This window comes from Galeopterus variegatus, unplaced genomic scaffold (assembly GCF_000696425.1).
Source record: "Galeopterus variegatus unplaced genomic scaffold, G_variegatus-3.0.2 Scaffold1672, whole genome shotgun sequence".
NCBI lineage: Eukaryota > Metazoa > Chordata > Mammalia > Dermoptera > Cynocephalidae > Galeopterus > Galeopterus variegatus.
This window is the reverse complement of record NW_007727783.1, coordinates 183,841-205,652: the sequence shown is the minus strand read 5'-3', so window position 1 is coordinate 205,652 and position 21,812 is coordinate 183,841. Positions and strand designations below refer to the sequence as shown.

General features: G+C 39.0%; 1 protein-coding gene across 1 annotated transcript in view; it reads left to right on the top strand.

Moving 5' to 3' along the window:
* ZNF652 (zinc finger protein 652) overlaps positions 1 to 21,107 on the top strand; it is a 58,123-nt gene extending 37,016 nt beyond the window's left edge. The window contains exons 2-6 of the mRNA XM_008578380.1: positions 3,620 to 4,782; positions 7,193 to 7,340; positions 7,691 to 7,806; positions 8,274 to 8,418; positions 18,295 to 21,107. Coding sequence (XP_008576602.1) covers positions 3,877 to 4,782; positions 7,193 to 7,340; positions 7,691 to 7,806; positions 8,274 to 8,418; positions 18,295 to 18,806 — 1,827 coding nt within the window. The 5' untranslated portion in view covers positions 3,620 to 3,876 and the 3' untranslated portion in view covers positions 18,807 to 21,107. The remainder of the gene's footprint in view (positions 1 to 3,619; positions 4,783 to 7,192; positions 7,341 to 7,690; positions 7,807 to 8,273; positions 8,419 to 18,294) is intronic.
* The last annotated feature ends 705 nt before the right edge of the window (positions 21,108 to 21,812 follow it).

Genomic DNA, 21,812 nt, shown 5'->3' with positions numbered 1-21,812 from the left:
AAATCTTGTATAAACCAACATGACTTCTGAGTTATACTGACATATTTTGCCTATTTACTAATAGCATTTGAACTAATTCACGTTAGAGAAATATGCTTTGTAGCAAGACACATCTTTAGTCTCTTTTTAGAAAAGTTGTTTTATTGGGTACCACTTTAATCAGGAGGTTTTATCAATGGTTGCAAAGGCCAAATCTTTGATTTGGTCTTTGCCTCAAGACTGAATTCTACTCAGCCTTTGTGGCTCAAAGACCTCAGTTTTTTATAAGCACTTGCTTCTTCTAAACCTATGAATCCCTGATTCTCTGGACTCCTTCTATTCTTGATTGTAAACTGACCCATTCTTTTCTGAACTCATCCATTTCACATAACAGTTAGTTAAATACAACCAACAGTAACCAACACACTCTTGTAATAGTCCATTTTCCTACTAGAGCTACTAGCTTTTGTGGTATATTATCTACCTTCTGAGATAATCAGGTGATAGTTTCACTGATAATTTCACCACTGCACACTATAAAGTTGCTAATCTTTTAGTCTTTGATAATCATTTCCTTGCTTCCTTCCACCCAGCTCTTGAGCCTTTGCCATATGTTTTAGGCTGTTTTCATAAGGTGTAAGCACCCCATTTCTGGGTCCTACCTGTATTACCAAGGATAAGCCAGATTATTCTGTGGTAGTAAACAATGCAAGATCTCAGCGGCTTTAAAAACACACTATGTGTATCCTGCAGATAATCTTAGTCATTTGGGTACCTTAGCTGATAGCAATCATTACTTTGAAGATTGCTAGTCACTGTGCCAGAGGGAAAAGCAGTCTGAAGGGTCTCTTATTGGTTAGTAAATGCCCTGGCCTTCCACATGTCACTTCTCATGATCTGCTGGTCAGGAATAGTCACATGGCCCTACCCAACTACAGGGGGGAAGGGTGAAGTTAGAAAATGCAGTCTTGCCATGTACCTAGAAGACCAAGAGCCAGAAATATTTAGAAAATGAATTAGTAACTGCCACAGAGATTTCTCTTCATTTTTTTCTTTTTCTTTCTAATTTTTGTTTAACTCAGCTTTTGCTAGTTAATTGAATTTTACTGTCTCTCTTCCCTTGCTTAATTTGAGATAATTAATATGAGTAAGTTTACTTAAATGATACATATAGTAGTTTACATTATTTCAGTGGGTCAGAAGTTTTGGCACCTGCAAAATAAAGCTACTAGTATTTTCCTACTTAAAATATGAAGTATGAAACTATTTGATGCAAAAAGATATGTGATTACAAGAATAATCAAGTTTAAATTATTTGGGGGTGTCATTTATTATAGTAGAAATAGACCATGAGCTTTGGAGTCAGGCAGGCCTGGAGTCAAATACTGCTTCTGTCATTTGATAGATATGTGATCTTAGACAAATTATTTAGCCTCTCTTAGCTATAACTTTCTTTTTTTTTTTTTTTTTTGTCTTTTGTCTTTTTCCGTGTCCAGCAACGGATCGCAACCCTCAGTGTTGCCCCCGTACCGGACCGGGGACCGGCAACAGGATCGCAACCCTCGGTGTTGCCCCCGCGCCTCGCTCAGCCAGTGAGCGGGAACCGGTCTGTATGTGGGATCCGAACCCTCGGGCGGGAGCGCCGCCGCGCTTCCCAAGCGGCGCACTTATCCAATGCGCCACTGGGCCGGCCCTTAGCTATAACTTTCTCATTTATAAATACAAAATTAGTATAAATGTATCTATTCTGATGCCGAGTAAAACACGGTGGCATTTATCACTACTTCTTTCTGAAATTCCACTAAATTGAAAGTAAAATAATATGTTTTAAAAAAAAATTCCATAAGGACAAAGAAAATGGGAGAGAAAGTGAAAGAGAAGATAATAGCAAAGGAATGATAGAAATAGTTGTGAACTCCATATAGTCATTGTAATATAAGCGATAAATACTGATTTTCTAAAAGTTGTGATACTAGGCTGACCCGTGGCTCACTTGGGAGAGTGTGGTGCTAAGGCCATGGGTTTGGATCCCTATATAGAGATGGCCGGTTTGCTCACTTGGGAGAGCGTGGTGCTGACAACACCAAATCAAGGGTTAAGATCCCCTTACCATTCATCTTTTGAAAAAATAAAATAAATAAAAAATGAAAGTAGTGATACAACCATATTGGGAGTGTGAGGGGAGAGTTGGGAACAATAAGGTGGGAAACTATCGTGAGAGACAAGAGATAATATCTGAAATTGAAAAAAAAGGGCAAGAAATAGAATCATATTATGTAGAAATGTGGAAGTAAATGGGACTGCTGGAATAGCATTATTGCCTCTGGGGTATGGGATTCAGATGGGTTGAAGTAGAGTTGGTATATTTGACTTGTAGAACTATAGATGCTTTTTTTTTTATGATTACTTTGGTAAAAAAATAAGTTTAAAAATCAACCCCAAAGTTTTGTGGTAGGTATTAAATAGAAATGATGAATAATAAAAAACTTTTACAGTGCCTATGCACAAAGCAGGCATTCAGTAAATACCAGTTTCCTTCCTTTTGCCAACTAGACAGGGTATGTGTTTGCAGTAATAGTCATATGACTCAGAGGTTAGGTGGTTGGCTAAACAGCAGTGTGAGGTATGTCACAAAGCAAATTATGTGCCCTTCTAATCTTTTTTTAAATTGATGGTTTTATTTTTCTTGGAACTATATCAACCTGATAGTTACTGTTTCTTAGAATTTAGGCTTCTGTGCAATGACAGATGAAAAATCACACAGTTATTGGGCTGGCCCCGTGGCTCACTCGGGAGAGTGCAGTGCTGATAGCACCAAGGCCGCGGGTTTGGATCCTATATAGGGATGGCCGGTGCGCTCACTGGCTGAGCATGGTGCAGACGACACCAAGCCAAGAGTTCCAATCCCCTTACCGGTCAAAAAAAAAAAAAAAAAAATCACCCAGTTATTGAGTGGATCTTATGAGCTATGCATAGAACAAATTTTAAAAACTTAGCAAGTTTGAAATTAATAAACCTGAAAACAATTATATCTATACTTAGATTAAACAATATTTAAGGCCAGAGACATTTATCTTCTCTTCTGTAGTAATGTCAGTTAACTGCTTTACTTCCATGGTCCACAGTGTCTGTCCCACTACCACCTTTATTTTGTGAGCTCTCACTGTGATAGATGTAGTGATTAATGTTGAAAGAAAGCCAGCCAGTATAAAGCTCTTGTGTGTTTCATACATGACACAGATTGTATAACTAGACTGTAAATACTTTGAGAACAGAGACCATATATTCTGCCCTATCAGTATGACCCATAGTATCTAGAATAATGAATGCTATAAAATAGTAGCTATTTATTTATTCATCATATATATATCATGTGCTAGGCACTGTGCTAGGCTCTGAGGATATCTTGGTGAACTGTACAGATGTGACTGTTACAGAATTTACATTCTAGCAGAAAATGTTTGTGAATTCCTATAATCCTGTAAAATAATGGCCCACACTGAACCATTTAAACAATATAAATCATTGTGTATATAAAGAATTTAATAATTTTAAGCTATGTTCGTTGTGATTTAAATGCATGCTATAAGAATGAAACAGTAGTATCTGATTTTTTTTCCCTCTTTCCTTTTCTTTGTAGATAAGATGCTCCAAGTCCCTTGCAGCTCTCTTCAAACGAAAAAATCACTAGTGCTCTGCTCTTGCCATAATACCAAACCTTTTTGACTTATACTCTGGTGCTGCAATGCTGGAAGAATTGCACACAGGTTCCAGGAATATATTTTTTTTTATTTGAATGATTCTTAGTGGATGGAGAAAGATTTGAGTCTTAATAATTACTTTTTTAAAGCTATTTCTCTGTAGTCTGAACTGCTTAATAAATTGGGCCACTTACCAATGAGCCACACAGCCAGTTCCTGTCAGGAACTGGTTGAAAACTGTGCTGTGCTTGTAGCAGGGATGGCACAGGAAGATAGCCGTCGTGGTCAAGTGCCATCTACCTTTTATCATGGTGCCAACCAAGAACTTGACCTGTCCACCAAAGTGTACAAAAGGGAATCAGGAAGTCCTTATTCCGTGTTAGTGGACACCAAGATGAGCAAACCACATCTCCATGAAACAGAGGAGCAGCCATATTTCAGGGAGACAAGAGCAGTGTCTGATGTGCATGCTGTTAAAGAAGACCAGGAGAATTCTGATGACACTGGAGAGGAGGAGGAAGAGGAAGAAGTCTCTTACAAAAGGGAGCAGATCATAGTGGAGGTAAACCTTAATAATCAAACATTAAATGTATCTAAAGGGGAAAAGGGTGTCTCTTCTCAGTCCAAAGAGACTCCTGTTCTTAAGACAAGCAGTGAGGATGAAGAGGAAGAGAGTGAGGAAGAGGCCACAGATGACAGCAATGACTATGGAGGGAACGAAAGGCAGAAGAAAAAGGAGAAGATAGTGGAGAAAGTCAGCGTTACACAAAGGAGAACCAGGAGAGCTGCCTCTGTTGCTGCAGCTGCCACTTCCCCTACTCCCAGAACTACAAGAAGTCGTAGGAAGAGTGTAGAGCCACCTAAGCGTAAGAAGCGGGCCACAAAGGAGCCCAAAGCACCAGTCCAGAAAGCTAAGTGTGAAGAGAAAGAGACTCTGACCTGTGAGAAGTGCCCCAGGGTGTTTAATACTCGCTGGTACCTGGAGAAGCACATGAACGTTACTCATAGGCGCATGCAGATTTGTGATAAATGTGGCAAGAAGTTTGTCCTGGAAAGTGAGCTGTCCCTTCACCAGCAAACAGACTGTGAAAAAAACATTCAGGTAGGTTTCATCACCGAGAAAGCAAACTTTCCAGGATAAAACCTGGCTGTTCAGATTCATCTGGTATCTACCCAAGAGAATAAATTCAATAGAGGCTGAAGGGACAGATTTCACCAATTTATCATTTAAAAGCTCCTGCTTTGGTCTTTTCAGAACTGAGGCTTAACATTTTATTTCAAAAGCATTAAATGTAACTGACTCTGGACTAGTGGGAACCCAGGTACATTGAACAGGGAATCTGTTATAGATGATTGACCAGGAGGTAAAGTCAACACCGACTTTGCACTGAAATTCACTGTTGTAGGACATGTAATGTAACTCATTCTGGCATCCTCTCTGTCAAGGTGGGAGACACTGAGTAAAGGTCAGGAGTAGAGAAAGGCCCCTTTCTAGGTTTAAAAGGATGCCAGATTCTAGTGCAGCTGATGGGGACAAAACCCATAAATGACTCAGACCTGTGGAAATGGAAGATCTTCAGGAGTGAGTTTGCTTTTACCTGTGGAGAGATGACAACACTAAATTTGTCAAGAGGCTGAGCCCATGGGAATATGCAAACTTTAAACAGAGGCTGAGCTGGTTGAAAATGTTGCCCACCTGGCAGTAGGGTTATGTAATGCTGCTGTACAGTATTATTATGGTAACAAAACATGGTATTCAAACCAGGCTGGTGTCTTGAAAGGACAATGTTGTGATAGGTTAAGAGGTGTGCTAATTATATTGAGTGGATTGCAGTTATATTGATTTGCACATGTGATTGCATATTACTGGATATTCATAAAAGGTAAGTCCATTAATGTTTCCATAAGATATGTAAAATGGAAATACTTTGTACCATATTTAAGCTAAACTTTTAAAAGATAAATTGTTTTGGTTTGTTTTTTTGGAGTGCTGCTAATATTGGTAATTACCTTTAAGTTTCACTTTTCACTTTGATTTGCTTTAAAGAGAGTTTTTAAAGATATAAATTATGTTTGTTAAAATTCACTGCTTTTGATTCATCGGTTGTGACTTGATCTCTGACATGCTGGGAAAATAAAAGAAGACTGAGTCATGGCACCCATATCCTCCAGTAGCTGCCAGTGCCCTCACTTGGGCATGAATTCGTTGTAACAGTTTGGGCCAAAGGGAGTGTGAAGCAGTGCTGCACTCTAGGGGTCACACTTGGTTTCTGTAATGATTCATCACTGAAAAGGTGTTCTTGATCTTTATATACAGTTTTCTAGCTTAAATTTGTTTTATTAAGTTACAGAAAAGAAAATATTTAATAAATTCTTTTTTTGTGACTTTCCTAGCTATTCCTCATAATAATACTTTTAAAGTTTTGTTTAGGTTTTGTGGATTCTACTAAATGAGCTGTCTTTACATTCCTAAAGAACAGTGTGCTTTGTTCTTACATATAGATCCTAATAATCGTGATGACCTGGTAACAAGTAAATAGTAAAACCCTGCCGCACAAAATGGCTTATAGGAATAGTCTGTCCTTTCTCTAGAGCAGTATTCAACTGGAGACTTATCTTTTAACTCAGAGTTCTTGTTTCCTGAAGTTACAGTGATGTTCAGAGATCTTTATTTACAGAGAATACTAACTTGTTCCCTTAAGTATCCCAGACTCTGATGATTCCTGAGAACTTGCTGGTGATGTTTTGCTTTAACCACAGATATTTTATTTTGATATACGTTAAGCCTGATATCCCATGCTATTGATGATTCATAATACAAGAGACTAGGCAGTGTGGTATGCATTTCCTATAGATATATGTAGGAGAGCTCTGGAACTGGGCCATAGGGAAAAGAAAGAATGATACTTATAGTTTAGAGGTTATATTAAATTCTGTCAGAGCAAAACGTTTAATAGAGTAAGTTAGATTTGGGAAAATATAATAAAATCTCAATTATTTGTGGTAATGAAGGTTCCAAATGTATTTTCTAGGTATAAAAAGTTTTATATTTCTACAGATCTATAACCATTAATATATATTTTGTTTTATCTTGTTTTTATTTCTGCTAATTTAAAATTAGTTTGTATACCCTAATTAAACACCTGTTAACTGCATGGTGACCCATGTGTAGGAGGCAGCCATACTTGGTAATCCATTTATTTAAAAAACTTGAAGGTTCTTCTCATAGGTACAAGACTAACTCCTTAATAGCAGTCAATTCTTTGATATTAGTGGAACTTTCCACTTCTGCTTGTCTTAGTTTTTGCCATTGTTTTCATACTTCCAAAGGGTCTGTAAAAGAACATACAGATGTTGGTGTTGGAATCTGGACTCCATGGAGAAATAGCATTGATCTGGATTCTGAGCTTGAGCTGTGAATCTAAAGCACATCCATTTCATCTGCCAGTAGGCTGGTATGGCTTATCTGCAAGACCCGATAAATAAAGATTATTTCTATTTATCCTGTTCAGTGTGTTTCCTGTAACAAATCATTCAAGAAACTCTGGTCCCTTCATGAACATATCAAGATTGTCCATGGATATGCAGAAAAGAAATTTTCCTGTGAAATTTGTGAAAAGAAATTCTATACCATGGCTCATGTGCGGAAACACATGGTTGGTAAGTTTTTTCTTTTTTTTTTTTTCTCTCACACCTGTAATTTTCCCTTCTTCTTCAGTGTGCTTTATGCTCTGGATTGGGCAGGATATGAGGAACTGCCTTACTTTAATCAGTTTTGACATGTTGAAACTAAATGCAACATGTCTTCAGTAAGCATCACCAAATTGAATGGTATAGTCTTCCACACCCAGGTTACTTTTCAGCACTGTTACTTATTTTTCTCTTTAGAGCATCACTATTAAGGTGTCACAAATCAAATGGCATAATTGCCCTCCAGTAGGACATCTGTCTTTTCCAGTTTGAGCTTTTTGGTGGACCTGTTTTGAGTATAAGTGCATTCTGTGTTGCAGCACACACGAAAGACATGCCATTTACATGTGAAACCTGTGGAAAATCATTTAAACGCAGCATGTCACTCAAGGTGCACTCCTTGCAGCATTCTGGAGAGAAGCCCTTCAGATGCGAGGTAAGGAATGTATACCCACAGGCCTAAGCCTAGGGGCTAGCGTTTGTCTAGACAGTGGAGCAGTGAGAGAGGTGTGCTGGAGTACAGGGCACAAGGCTGCGTTCCACGGAACCCTCAGACATGTGCTGTGAGCTTTGTGTCTTCTCTTACTGCTAGGTAGAGAAATGCCATTTTTAACACAGTGTTAACTCTCTTAGATTCAGATAACTTGGGAATAACATATAATGACTTATTTTTCTTTTCTCAGTGATTCAGAGAAGTTGAATATACTTCACGGATAATTATATGAGAAAATTTCCCTTTTATTAGTAACTCAGCTATAGAAATTTAGTAAAGCCAAATAGCTGACACAAGTTGCTTCTATTTTGAGTATGAAAAATAAACCTAATGTCAGAGACTATGTTAGGGTGGGCTCAGGTAAAGTTACTACGCTTGGCATTCAAAAATCTCTGCTGTGTCCAATGCAGAACTGTGACGAAAGGTTTCAATACAAGTACCAGCTACGCTCCCACATGAGCATCCACATTGGGCACAAACAGTTCATGTGCCAGTGGTGTGGCAAGGATTTCAACATGAAGCAGTACTTCGACGAACACATGAAAACACACACTGGTAAGAATTTCTTGGGAAAGGTACAGATATGTCTCATGCACTTGTCATTGATCATCTGTGAGTCTGTTTTTTAAGGAATCTAGATTTTAAGGAATCTGCATCCTAAGTGAAAATCCCACTTTAAGTTAACCTGATGTGTTAAAAATACAGATTTATTATACCGAAATATTAGACTTTCATAACTCTGCTTATTTGAAAAAGGATTATTTGGGAGTGCCTTTTCACTGCAAGTTCCTTTAAGACAGTGAGTGCTTTACTTGGGGTTCAGGAACTCCTGAGATTGTATGAAACTTGTTTTGTGTATGTGCATGTATCATTTTTCTAAGGAAGGGGTTTCGGATCTTAAAAAGATGGAGGGCACTGACTGCTTTAAATAGAATATACTCTCAGTATTCTTAAAGTTTGATTGAATTTGATTTATTAAAATACACTACTTTCCAGGAACACATCCTTTAATGAGATTAAATACTATTATACCACTTTGTGTTTTTAGGGGCATATGCTCCATAGCATGGATTTGAATCTTGTAAGCATTTGATTATCCAGCTTCCAGAGAACTAGCTAAAACAATAGCTCCCCTTATAAACACTATCATTGTATCTCAGTCTGAACTTGATGTTCTGGTATTAGCTGTCTTTGCACAAATTGAAGAGCATGAAGCATTTTTCAGGTTTCTAAATCTAATTATAGGAGTCTAGGTTCTATTAGTTTACAGAGTAGCAGAGCTAGAAATAATCACAAGGGGTTATCTTGCTTAGCCTGCTGTTCTTCTTGCTTAGCCTAGTGGTGAGGAAATTATGCCTATGGCTGGATTTTAGTTCCCATTTCTCTCTTGAAGTCCAAAGAAAAATGCCTGCCTGGTGGGCTTCTTTCTCATTCACAGCGGAGGACCCTCAAATATTAAGGGCTAGGCTAGAAGAAGAGTCATGAGAGCAGATTAATTAGTTAAATTAGACCTCAAAAGGTAAGATAACTTTGAAGACATTGCCCAAGTGGATAGCAGGATATATCAGAGTATTTAACAGATTCTCCTCTTATAATTTGGTGTCTATTCAGTAGGCTCTTCGTTCTAATTGAGTCACTTTTAGGATTCAGTTTTTCTGTTATTTGTCAAGAAACTGGAACTAGACAGAGCATAAATGTTTTTGAAGACAGAAGTTGTATCACATTCACGCAGTGCTTGGTGGGTAGGTGCTTGGCATACATCACATGATTGAAAGAGCCTCCAACACTTGAGTCCACCTTCTTGGCCTTTCTCCCCATTCCTTCCTCCCTCCTTATCCTTCTGCATTTCTTTCTCTTTCTTTCTTCCCCTTTGTCCTTTTTTTCCTTCAGTCCCTTAAATGTCCGTAATATGGAGCCAAAGTGTGTATTTCCTGATTATTTTAGTTCTTGAATAAAATTTTATGTTAAGTATTCTTCTTTGACCAAATAAGCAAGCTGATCATTTCTTATTTTTGTAAAGGAATACAACCACCTAAATTCACTTAAATTTTTATCTTTCTCATTAAAAGAGTAATATATACTTATTAAAGTATGTTAGAAACTATGAAAACTGTAAACAAAATAAAAATAAATTATTACCACCAAGAGATCACCACTGTTAACATTTTGGCATACACCCATTAAAAAAAATTCTTCAGTTTCTTAACACACATATAGCCAGTCATAAGTGTTTGTGTTTATGCATATAATAATACAAAAATTGAGTCTTTGTACTCTATTGTGACCTGCTTTTTATTTTACTGTATTATGTCATTATCAGGAATATAATTTTAATGGCTGTATAATATTTCTTCTTGTAAATTTGCTGTAATCATAGTCATCATTTACTATGCACATATGTGCCAGGCATTATCTTAAGTGCTTTACATATATTACCTCATTTAAAATATCAGTATAACCTTTTATAACTATTGAATAAAGTAATAGATGTGTTCTCCATTTATTAAGCCAGTTCCCTGTCAGACATTTAGGTTATTTCTATTTCCAGTTTTCCTACTGTTATAAATAATACTGTGATAAACAACTTTATGGCCAACACATCCATGATTATTTACTTAGGGTAAATTCCTGGAAGTGGGATTATTAGGGCAAAGAGATGTATACATTTTTTAAGACATGGTGGTATGTATTGCAAAAGAACCCTCAACATATACTCCTACCAGCTGTGCATGAAAACACCTATTTCCCCAGCCCTTTCTAATAGTAGATAAAATCCTTGCTGATTTGATAGGTAAGAAATGGCTTCTTGTATTAATTTGCATTTATTTAGTTACTAAATAAGATTGAACATTTTTTCATGTGCTTATTGGGTATCTGTATATTTTCTTTTCTGAATTGCTTGTGTCTTTTCTGTGTTCATTTTTCCATTGCAGTGTTTCTTATTTATAGTAGCTCTTTATATATTAAGTATGCTGGACCTTGTTTAACCCCAATATTGAAATACTTTCCCGTGGTTTGTCATCCGTCTTTCAGTATTATTTGTAATACTCAAATTGGGAAAGCGGCTGGATGATGGATTTGGACAATCCTGGCAATGCCACTCACTAGCAGAATTGTGCAACCTCTGTAGGCCTCTTGTTCCTTGGTATTAAATAAGAAAGACAGGAGTACCTGAGAGGGTACAGGAGAAGGGTTAGCTTAAGAGAAGAAAAGAGAGGTCTTTTAAGGCAGGATGAAACCACAGTTAGAGACAGCAGTATGTTTTGGTGGGGATTAAAGCCATTGTGGGAACTGACATTGATTGGGCTGTTTCTCTGCAGTTAAAGAGAAGTGAGGGAGATCTCATCTAGGGAAGATGACCAGCCATCAGGCAGGGTTTCCTAGGATGTGTGGACATGGGATGAGTTCAAAGTAGAATACTTGCTGATTCTCCTTGTACCACACACAGTGCTAAGTGCCTGGGGACACAAGAATGAATTAAGACCCAATTTCTGCCCTCGAGGAACTTACAACCTGATGAGTGGTGGTGCTGGTGGTGGTGGTGACGATGATGATGATAATAGCAGCTGAAATGCAGTGAGTGTCTACTGTGGGCTAGACACTGTTCCCTTGTGTTTTCTGTCACAATAACCTATTAGGTAGATTGTTATCTTTATTTTTCAGATGAGGAAACTGAGGCTCAGAGATTAACTAACTGGTCCAAGGCAGTCTGACTCCAGTATCATACACTTAATGGTTCTGATGTAAACTTAATGTAGCAAGTAATAAAATAGAGGGATACACAGGACTTCATGAGTGTAAAAAGCACCGTTCTAAGATCTGGTTCTCAGCTTCCAGGATTTGTCAGTGTACTCAGGCAGATCAGGATCAGAGAGGGATGATAGGTGCTAAGTAGTCCTAATGATATATAAATAAAATTGCTAATTTATTAATTTACAGTGAAAAGGCTGAGGGTCGGAACCTCACTCAATCATAAACTCTATGAACCAACAGCAATGCGAAATCCAAGCAAAAGACCCTTCTCTGATGGTGGCGAGGAGGATCCTCCGATGCAGGAAGGGGGTGAATTCTCGTCTATCACAGGGAAAGTGAGGGGCTTTCCAGGTGTTGCAGAAACAGAGTCCCCAGGAATCGGAAAGAACAAGGACCTAGAGAGAAATGCAAAGTCAATGCTCAACGCAGAGTGGAGAAGCAAGTTCAGTGATGTCACTACAGGGCTCATCTTCTTTCTTATGCTTTGTCATTGAAGGTTAATCAATGCTTTTAAAGGTGTTGGTGTTCCTGAGAGGACGGGTGTGCAAGTCTATGAAAAGAGAGTACCAAGAGTTGCCCCCACAAGAACTCTATTCCATTCTGATTTTAAAGAGAAAACTCCTGATTTTTCTATGGCAGAAATCGCTTCAGTTTACAAGGTTTTTGTGACATACTGATAGGTGTAGTTATTGGATCCTCAGGTATAGTGTGAGCCAATGCTGAGCAGGACCGAAAGAGATTCAACGCATTCGTGGTCTCGGTTGGCAAGAGCACAAAGACATGGCAGACCTCCTTCTCGGTTATCAGTCTGGAGCCACAGTAGACTGGATCAACTCCCAGCGCAGGCTTGGTACACTTGTTTGCCAGTTGCTCAACATTCCCTTCTAGCCCCCCAGGAAAGATCTTATGGAACAGATCCACATAGTAGCAAAAGGCACTCGGATGATCACATATAACACAATATGGAGATATCTCAACCAGTGCATGGATGGTACATCTTGAGCAGGTTGGTGGCTCTAGAGATAGTCAAGTATAAGGATGCAGAGGACTATGTTAGAAAGACTGTTGGCACGTGGTTTGGTTATGCTGGTGTGGTCCAACATCAAGCTGTGGTTAGGCTGACTCCCAAAGAGTTTCCAAATCTTGTGACTGCTGTGAACTATTGGACCTGAAGGAACACCCCGTCCTTCCTTCACTGGGTTTGCTGCACCTGAATGCATCCCTGATGCAACCATAACCATCCCATCTCTCCAAATGGCATCTGTTTGCTGGATAAAAAGAGGAGACTTCTGAGTGATGTCTCAGCTGCTGTCTCACTAGTTGGTGTCTCAGGCTATGAGTAACCTGAACCAACTCAGTTCTTTAAAAAAAAAGAAAGAAAGAAAGAAAAAGCTGAGGGTCAAGTGGTTCAGAACTCTTAATGTTCTTTAAACAGCATATCCTAAAGAAAAATCTGTATTAGAAGCTAAATTAAATTATAATCAGAAGATTGTCAGGGACAGGTAATTAGAGCAAAAGAAGGTAATTGAATGATCCTCATGGTGAGTACCATACTTCATCAAATCCAAGAAGCCGTCAGTTGTAACACAAACTTAATTTATATATTGCTAAGGAAATGCTGGAAATTAAACAATGACATACCATTGGTTATAAGTTGTATGTCAGTTTCAGAGATGTTAAAATGTGGGGGAGGTGCATGTCTTAGAATTAACAAATATTTACTGATAAGTATTTATTAAGAATCTACTAAATGGGGCTATTGTGGTGAGCAAGACTGAAATAATCCCAAAGTCCACAGAGTTTAGAGTCAGATTGGGGTGATAAGCAAGCAAGGCATAACTGTGGATTGGTGGTGAGAGCATAGTAAGTACATGGAACTTGTAAGAAAAAGAAGTTGGCTAGAGTTTGATGGATGTGTGAGGGGGCAAGGAATATGATAAGATGTGATACTGGAGAGCAGTAAGTAGGTACCAGACCACAAAGAAGCCCATAACCATGTAAAAATGTTTGGACTTTAAGGACAGTGGGAAGTTCTTGAATGGTTTTTTTTTTTTTAAAAAAGATGACCGGTAAGGGGATCTCAACCCTTGGCTTGGTGTTGTCAAACCGGCCATCCGTATATGGGATCCGAACCCGCGGCCTTGGGGTTATCAGCACCGAACTCTCCCGAGGGGGCCTTGGGCCGGCCCTTTTTTTTTTTTTTTACTGACTGGTAACGGGATCGCAACCCTCGGTGTTGCGTCCGCACCGTGCTCAGCCAGTGAGCGGGAACCGGTCTCCACATGGGATCCGAACCCGCGGCCTTGGGGTTATCAGCACCGAACTCTCCCGAGGGGGCCTTGGGCCGGCCCTTTTTTTTTTTTTTTACTGACTGGTAACGGGATCGCAACCCTCGGTGTTGCGTCCGCACCGTGCTCAGCCAGTGAGCGGGAACCGGTCTCCACATGGGATCCGAACCCGCGGCCTTGGGGTTATCAGCACCGAACTCTCCCGAGGGGGCCTTGGGCCGGCCCTTTTTTTTTTTTTTTACTGACTGGTAACGGGATCGCAACCCTCGGTGTTGCGTCCGCACCGTGCTCAGCCAGTGAGCGGGAACCGGTCTCCACATGGGATCCGAACCCTCGGCAGGAGCGCCGCTGCGCTCCCAAGCTGCACACTCTCCAGTGCGCCACCGGGCCGGCCCTCTTGAATGGTTTTAAGCAGAGTGTGACACAACTATTTGAAAGTTCATTTTCGCTACAGTGTGGAGAATGGGCTGGAGAGTAGGGAGCAGGAACAGAAATGGTGAAATCAGAGGACTGGCCAGTTCGCTCAGTTGTTTAGAGCACAACCTTGTAACACCAAGGTCATGGGTTCAGATCCCTATACCAGCCAGCCACCAAAAAAAAAAAAAAAAAATGGTGAAATCAATCAGGTGGATATTGCATAATCCAGGTTGAAGGATTGTGATGATATGAACTGTGGTAATAGCAGTGGATGAAAGTAAAGCAATAGACAAGGTAGAGTTGAATTAACTTGATTGATTAGATTCAAGGATTAGTCCCAGATTTGGGGCTTTATACCACTTGTCAAGATAGAGAATAGTGGAGGAAGGAGCAAGTTTACTAAGTTGGGTAATGAATTTAATTTTGCACTTGTCAGTTTTGAGATAACTATAGGACATTCAAGTGGAGATATCCAGTAAGTAGTTTGAAAAATGGGGTAAAGCTCAAGAGAGAGATTTAAGTAAGATATATAGATATATGAATTTCTTTTTTTTTTTTTTTTAAAGATGACCGGAAAGGGGATCTTAACCCTTGGCTTGGTGTTGTCAGCACCACGCTCAGCCAGTGAGCAAACCAGCTATCCCTATATAGGGATACGAACCTGTGGCCTTGGTGTTATCAGCACCACACTCTCTCGAGTGAGCCACGGGCCGGCCCATAGATATATAGATATATGAATTTCTGATGCTTCTCAAGGATATTCCCACTAAGCAGACTGGAATGCTTGTGTTTATTGGCCAGATTTCTTTTTCCTTTGATCAGCGCATAAAATAACTAGCCAAATTCTTTTTCTTTGCTATCTCCCTGCAGATTCTCTGACTTCATTTATAATGTTCTTTCTTCAGACTCATTACAGTACTGTTTTTTACAGTTAAATTAGCTTTATCTATTAGGTATATCTTTAGATATATTAATGTACATGCTTTTCTAGTTACCTTTATGAATTTAGCTGTTACTGTATCTTCTAGCCATCCATTTACCAGCTGTTCTTTAAAGTGGGACATTGTACAGGTGGTTGATTTCAAATGTTAGATCTTAATTTTTCCTTGTGTCAGCTTCATTGTATTGTTACCTTGAGGTTTCAGAGGAACCTTAACATCAACCATTGGCACAATTAGGAGATGGGGCCTAATGAATAATGAGAGTTAGAGGTAGGTGGGGCCAAGTGAAGGTCTGGAACAACAAGTATGGAAAATTTAGTAGGACACCAACAAATGAATCAGATACTATTAAGCAGTAAAAGGGACCAATTTTAATTTTAACCTGTGGATTTGTGGTATTCTAGTTCTAATTGTTTTTTGTCTTCTGTGGCAAATCATTTATAGCCTAGAAGACTACAAATGAGAGATTATCAGAGAATTCAGGATTGGGGTTTGAGCACATAATAGAAAGTTAAATGTTCGTATATTCAATAAACGTTTAATAAATGCATGTTCTTTGTGAGTAGTGTCTAGTATGCCTAAGAAGTGATTAGTGAATCAAGTGCTTATACTAGACTAATAATTCAAAGATTAGGTCCTTTAGCTCTCTTTCCATATGGCTGTTGGGAGTGAAGAATACTAACTCTGGAGAGTCAGGGAGTGGGAGGTCCAGGGGTTTAGTAGGTTATCAAACAGGTGTGCTTTTAAAACATTTTATTGTGCAAGTAAATCATGATTACTTTAGAAAAACAGAAAATGCACATTAGCATATGAAATAAAATAAAACATCACCAATAATCTCATTACCTAGGTAATCACTGGTAACATCTGCTGTATTTCTTTCCATATTTTTTCTATGCATACTTTTTTTTTTAAAAGATGACCGGTAAGGTGATCTTAACCCTTGACTTGGTGTTGTCAGCACCACGCTCTCCAAAGTGAGCTAACTGGCCATCCCTATATAGGGATCCGAACCCTTGGCCTTGGTGTTATCAGCACCACACTCTCCCAAGTGAGCCATGGACCAGCCCCTGTGCATATTTTTCATTAAAGGTGGATAATACTATGTTTACATTTTCACAACTCGCCTGTTTTACTTAATAGGTTATAGATAATCTTAATAGATTATAGATTTTCTTGTTATTACATTTCTGTACTTTATAGCATTTTTCAGTGGCATTTTCCATCAGGTGTATATACCATAACTGATTTAATCAATTTTATCTAACATAGAATTTGAAGGTTTTAAGATGATTGAAGGAAATGGATTAAAAAGAAGAAAAACAAGCTGGGCTCAGAACTCATCCAGAAAGATGAGTATGAATCACAGTGAAGAGCCTAGCAGTGGCAGTGATTGAATAATGAAAAGCAGAAAGATAAGAGAAATACGATTGTCTGAAAATAGTACTGGTGATTACAGGGAAAACTGATCCCTACTGACTCTTCAATTAGATCTCTCAGGGAAGTGAGAAAAATTTTGGCTTCCATGGAAGAGGACGCTAGGAGATGTCAGTTTTCTACTAGAATGAGAAGGTGGAGAGAAAAAAATAGGACTATGATGTGGGGAAGAGGTATTTGCTCCTAGTATCAGAAGGGGTCCCAAAGTGGGGGGAAACGGTAAGAAAATACATACCTTTCCTGTGCCAAAATTCACACTGAGGTGTGAAATGCTGTGGTTTATATGTCAAAAGCAGGGACCCTGGAGCCAGACTGCAGTATTTTAAATCCTGACTAGATTAGCACATAGCTTTGTACAAGTTTCTTAATTTCCTCATCAGTAAAATTGGGATAATAATATACATATCTCATAGGTCACTGTGAGGATCATCAAGGTTAATAGACATCAAGCAATTAGAGCAGTGCCTAGTACACAGTAAGATTCAGTACACACAGAGTGGAATAAGCACACCTGTTGGAAGGAGAGGGAGCAGCAATTGGAGTGACAGCAGACTCGTAGCAGGAGTTAAAGATATGTGTTTCATACATTGAGAATTGATCAGGAATTGAGTACAAGCATGTTGTCACGAAGGTGCATATACGTGGGTACTCCACACTTCATCTCACTATTCCGTGTGAAATGATTAATGGGCATATATATTCAGAAAATCATAAAAAAAAGATCATTTTGTTGTCTCTCTGTAATCTGGACAGAGAAGGCTGATATAGCATGGAACTAAGCAATAAATCCAAGGGAAAGTTAGGAAGCTTAAAAATTAAGCACTCAGACCCCAAACCTAATTTCCCCGCTAAGTGCCTTTAGAACTGTGGAATTTTGTGTCCTTTTTGATTCATTGGCCCAGTGGTTCTCAGCCAGGAGCAATAACCCCCTTCCCTCCCCACATTTGGAAATGGTATAGGGACATTTTTGATTGTCAGAATCTCTTGGGGGCATTTAGTAAGCCAATATGCCAAACTGTCCCACATAATGAAGAATTGTCTGCAGAAATGCCAGGAGCACTCACTTTGAGAAACACTGCAGTGTGAAATTCATGTTGTAGGGTGAGTCAGGCCAGCATTTTCCACAAAAAGCAAGCTACATGCTGAGGATTCTGTGTAAGTAGTCATGAAGAGAACAGATAAGCTCCACAGGACATTTTCAGCAGTGTCTTACTTTTGGTTGGGATGTCAGAAGTGGCTTGCATATTAACTTGCCTAAATTTGGAGGCAGAGATTCACCTTTGATAATAATTCCCTTGAGCACAAGAAAGCCATTTGAATGGTTCTTTGTGTAGGATGTGTAGGATCACTAACATAATCATCCTCTCTTCCTCCTCCTCTTTCTTTTAACCAAGCCCCGATGGTAGATTGTATGTAAATTTTACTTGAATCTACTCTGATCCGTTAAGTCTCAACTTGGGGGAACTCTGTAAGACTTAGAATGTGATATGCTATGAGGCAGAGAAGTGGTAATCTCTATTTTAAATAGGAGGAACAGCATGAGCACATAATTACCGCCTAGTATGTTAATCATTTCTTGTCTGTGTTCATCTCAGGAGAGAAACCCTTTATCTGTGAAATCTGTGGCAAAAGCTTCACCAGCCGCCCCAACATGAAGAGGCACCGCAGAACTCACACAGGCGAGAAGCCCTATCCATGTGATGTGTGTGGCCAGCGGTTCCGCTTCTCCAACATGCTTAAGGCCCACAAGGAGAAGTGCTTTCGGGTGACCAGCCCTGTGAATGTGCCGCCTGCTGTCCAGATACCACTTACAACTTCCCCAGCCACCCCTATTCCTTCTGTGGTGAACACAACCACAACCCCAGCCCCTCCGATCAGTATGAACCCTGTAAGCACTCTTCCCCCTCGGCCCATTCCCCACCCCTTCTCGCACCTTCACATCCACCCACACCCTCACCACCCACACCACCTTCCTATCCCTCCAGTCCCTCACCTCCCCCCACCTCCAGCTCTCTTTAAGAGTGAGCCTTTAAATCACAGAGGCCAGAGTGAGGACAACTTTCTGCGGCACCTGGCAGAGAAGAACAGTACAGCACAGCATCATTAACATCCGTCTCCTTAAGTGTGTTCTCCAGCAGTTTTGTTCCCATGTCTGTTTACAGAGAGGGAGTTGGGAGCATTTCTGTAGTTCTCAGGCTCTCCTCAGCCTCCACCAAGAGCTTTGTTATTGTCTTGGTGAATCAACAGATCCAAGGGAATGAACAAGAAGACTACCTTAAGCTCACAGAGGGAACTGTCATCTAAATCAGGGGAACCACCGAACTAAAGCCCAATTTGCTTGCATTTTCTGATGACTTTTATAAATTTCAAATACTCAGACTTGTGGAATTTTATAATTTCATATCAGCTGATGAGGTATGCTTGCTTTTATATCTTGGACTTCTCCTCAAAGAGGGGTAGGCCTGGTTTCCTTTGTACTAATCGGGAAGGCTGTGAGATTAATCCAGAGCATTAATTGTATCACTGTGTATCGTAATGAATTTTTTCAGCTTTTGGTGCTGGCTACAAAGTTGAGCTGGCCACGTTTCACAGTATATCAAGCATTATAGAGAAAGATGGAAATTTCCTTCTTTGTGTAGCTCTCCTAACGCACTCTTTATTTTACTACAGAAATTATTTTAGAGTTTTTGTATAGACTTCTTTAGTAGTCTGTTTCTAAATGAAATGTATTTCAATAAGCGGTGTAATTTTTTCAGTGTAGCTGAACGTATGTTGTAAAATAGAAAAAATTTTTATAATCATCAAAATGTGATTGTTAAAGATGCATATAACTTCTATAATTATCCTTACATCCGTACAACTCAAAGGTGCTTCAGAAACTAGATGTATCTGAGAGGGTCTCCAGACCAGGTTATTGCAAAAATGAGGTTTTGCTTTCAGAACCTGGCCTAAGCACATGATAGTTTTTAAGTCTCTGCTTAACTCTGAAATGTCTGTTAGGCTCACTGACATGCTCCTGTCCCCATGTTCCATTTCGCTCAGTTAGTGCATTTACATGAAATGTTTTGCAGGGGGTTGGGCCTTTTCCAGGGAAGTCACCTAAGGCTTACATCTGAAAATCTCAGTAAAGCTGTTCACCATCAAGAGGAAGAAGTAGTGGAGACTGTTTCATTTCAGTCACATCTGTTTCTCACTTCCCTTAGGAACTATGTTCATAGTTCACTTATGTGGGATGACAAATTGAAGTCTCTTGTTTTGAGGTTGCTTTATTTTTCTAGGATTGTTATGAGAAGCTAAAATAGTAAACTAAAATTACAAACATGCTGTTGCTGATATTGGCTGAGAAATTTGGATGAGAAGACAAATTGGTTGTGAGATTTTAAATGTCTGTTTTATATAAAATGTGGACATGTTCACAACTTTGAGTTATTTTAACACAGTTTAAATTGTAGTGAGGGAAAACTAAGTTTTATTGCCCTATCCTCTGCAAATGTTTATGTGATACCAGCATTCTTAGGTGATAAAGAGAGCAGCACCTCTAATTACCTTTAGGCTGGTTACTTCTTCAAGTTTGGGGAACTTCAAAAGAGCATGGTGAACTAGGAGCTTATCATAGGAAAGGCTGAACAGAAGGGCTAACATATTGGTTACATTTAACTAAGCAAATTTATACAGACTCAGTCTAGCTAAAAATTTTGTATTTCTTCATCTCAGAGAACTGAGTTTCAAGGCTAGGTCACTTCCTCCTGTCCTTCCATTTTTTAATCTTGAAATTTCTTCCTTGTTTTCCCCTCAGACTCTTAAATCGTTGCCTGAGTCAGAACCCTGGCTTTTATTTATTTTTTATTTTTAATGTTAAATGTGCAAGCATGCTTCAGGCACTTTTCTGGCTGATTAGCTCTCTGGCAGGAAAAAATGGAACTCTTTCATTTGAAGGTTAAATCCTTATTTTTAAAATATCTCACACTCTATTAGCTTTTGGTTTAATGTCTCCAAATTTTCTCCCCTTGATTTTGCCTTTGTCTTCTATTATGAGCATAGGATAATTTTGGAGTGAGGCAGAAAAGTATCTTAAGACATACTTTTCTTCCTGTTTTTACATGTAAGTTTTTAGGAATGGTATTTTTAATATTTATATACATTCTTTGAGCACCCAGGTACCCAAGCCAATAAGGAAAGATAATTCCTTGCTTATGACTGTTGTGTCTTCACTGGCTGTCTCCCCTCCACAATTTCCTTTGCATTCCCTGACAAGTTTGTAAAGCTACACCTTTATGTAGACATATCATTATTTCATGGTCAAGCCTGTAATATTAAAATGACATTTTTTTTAAAAGATGTAAATTGTAGCTTAGTTAATTGTTATACCTTATTTTGTTCTAAATAAATTTACAGTATTGGGCAGCAATTCTTTTTTTTTTTTTTAAGATGACCAGTAAGGGGATCTTAACCTTTGACTTGGTGTTGTCAGCACCATGTTCTCCCAAGTGAGCGAACCGGCCATCCCTATATAGGGATCCGAACCCACGGCCTTGGTGTTATCAGCACCGCACTCTCCCAAGTGAGCCACGGGCCGGCCCCTCAGCCCTAACGATTCTTAATTCTAGACTTGAGACCACTGAATCAACCATTTCAAGTTGTGTACTATAATTAATTATACACTAGAATATTCTGGTAGTTTTCTTTGATTTCTCATTCAAATAACTATAGCCATAAGACAATATCTGCTACACAGGAAAACCAATATTAAGCAAATAATCACCATCATCCTTAACATAAGCAAAAAAGGATTATTTTTAAGAAATTAACATTGTCACACAGTACTGAGATGTATTGTGGAGCAATCTAGAAATTTCTATTTTTTTTCTCAGATAAGTATACCTTCCCTACTTGGGTCCTGTGGTCTTCAGGAAAACTGCTCAGAATATGATGATGATTCATCAGTGTCATATTACATATGAATAATGAAATGCATTAAGAATATTCATAACATTAATGCTTCTGAATATAGGACTGCAGGATTAAGCCTTAAACGTATATGTGCATCAGGTTTAACATGCTTAAGATTCAAACTCAGGGTTGAAAATTTGTTTGGGGTCCTCTACTAACATGA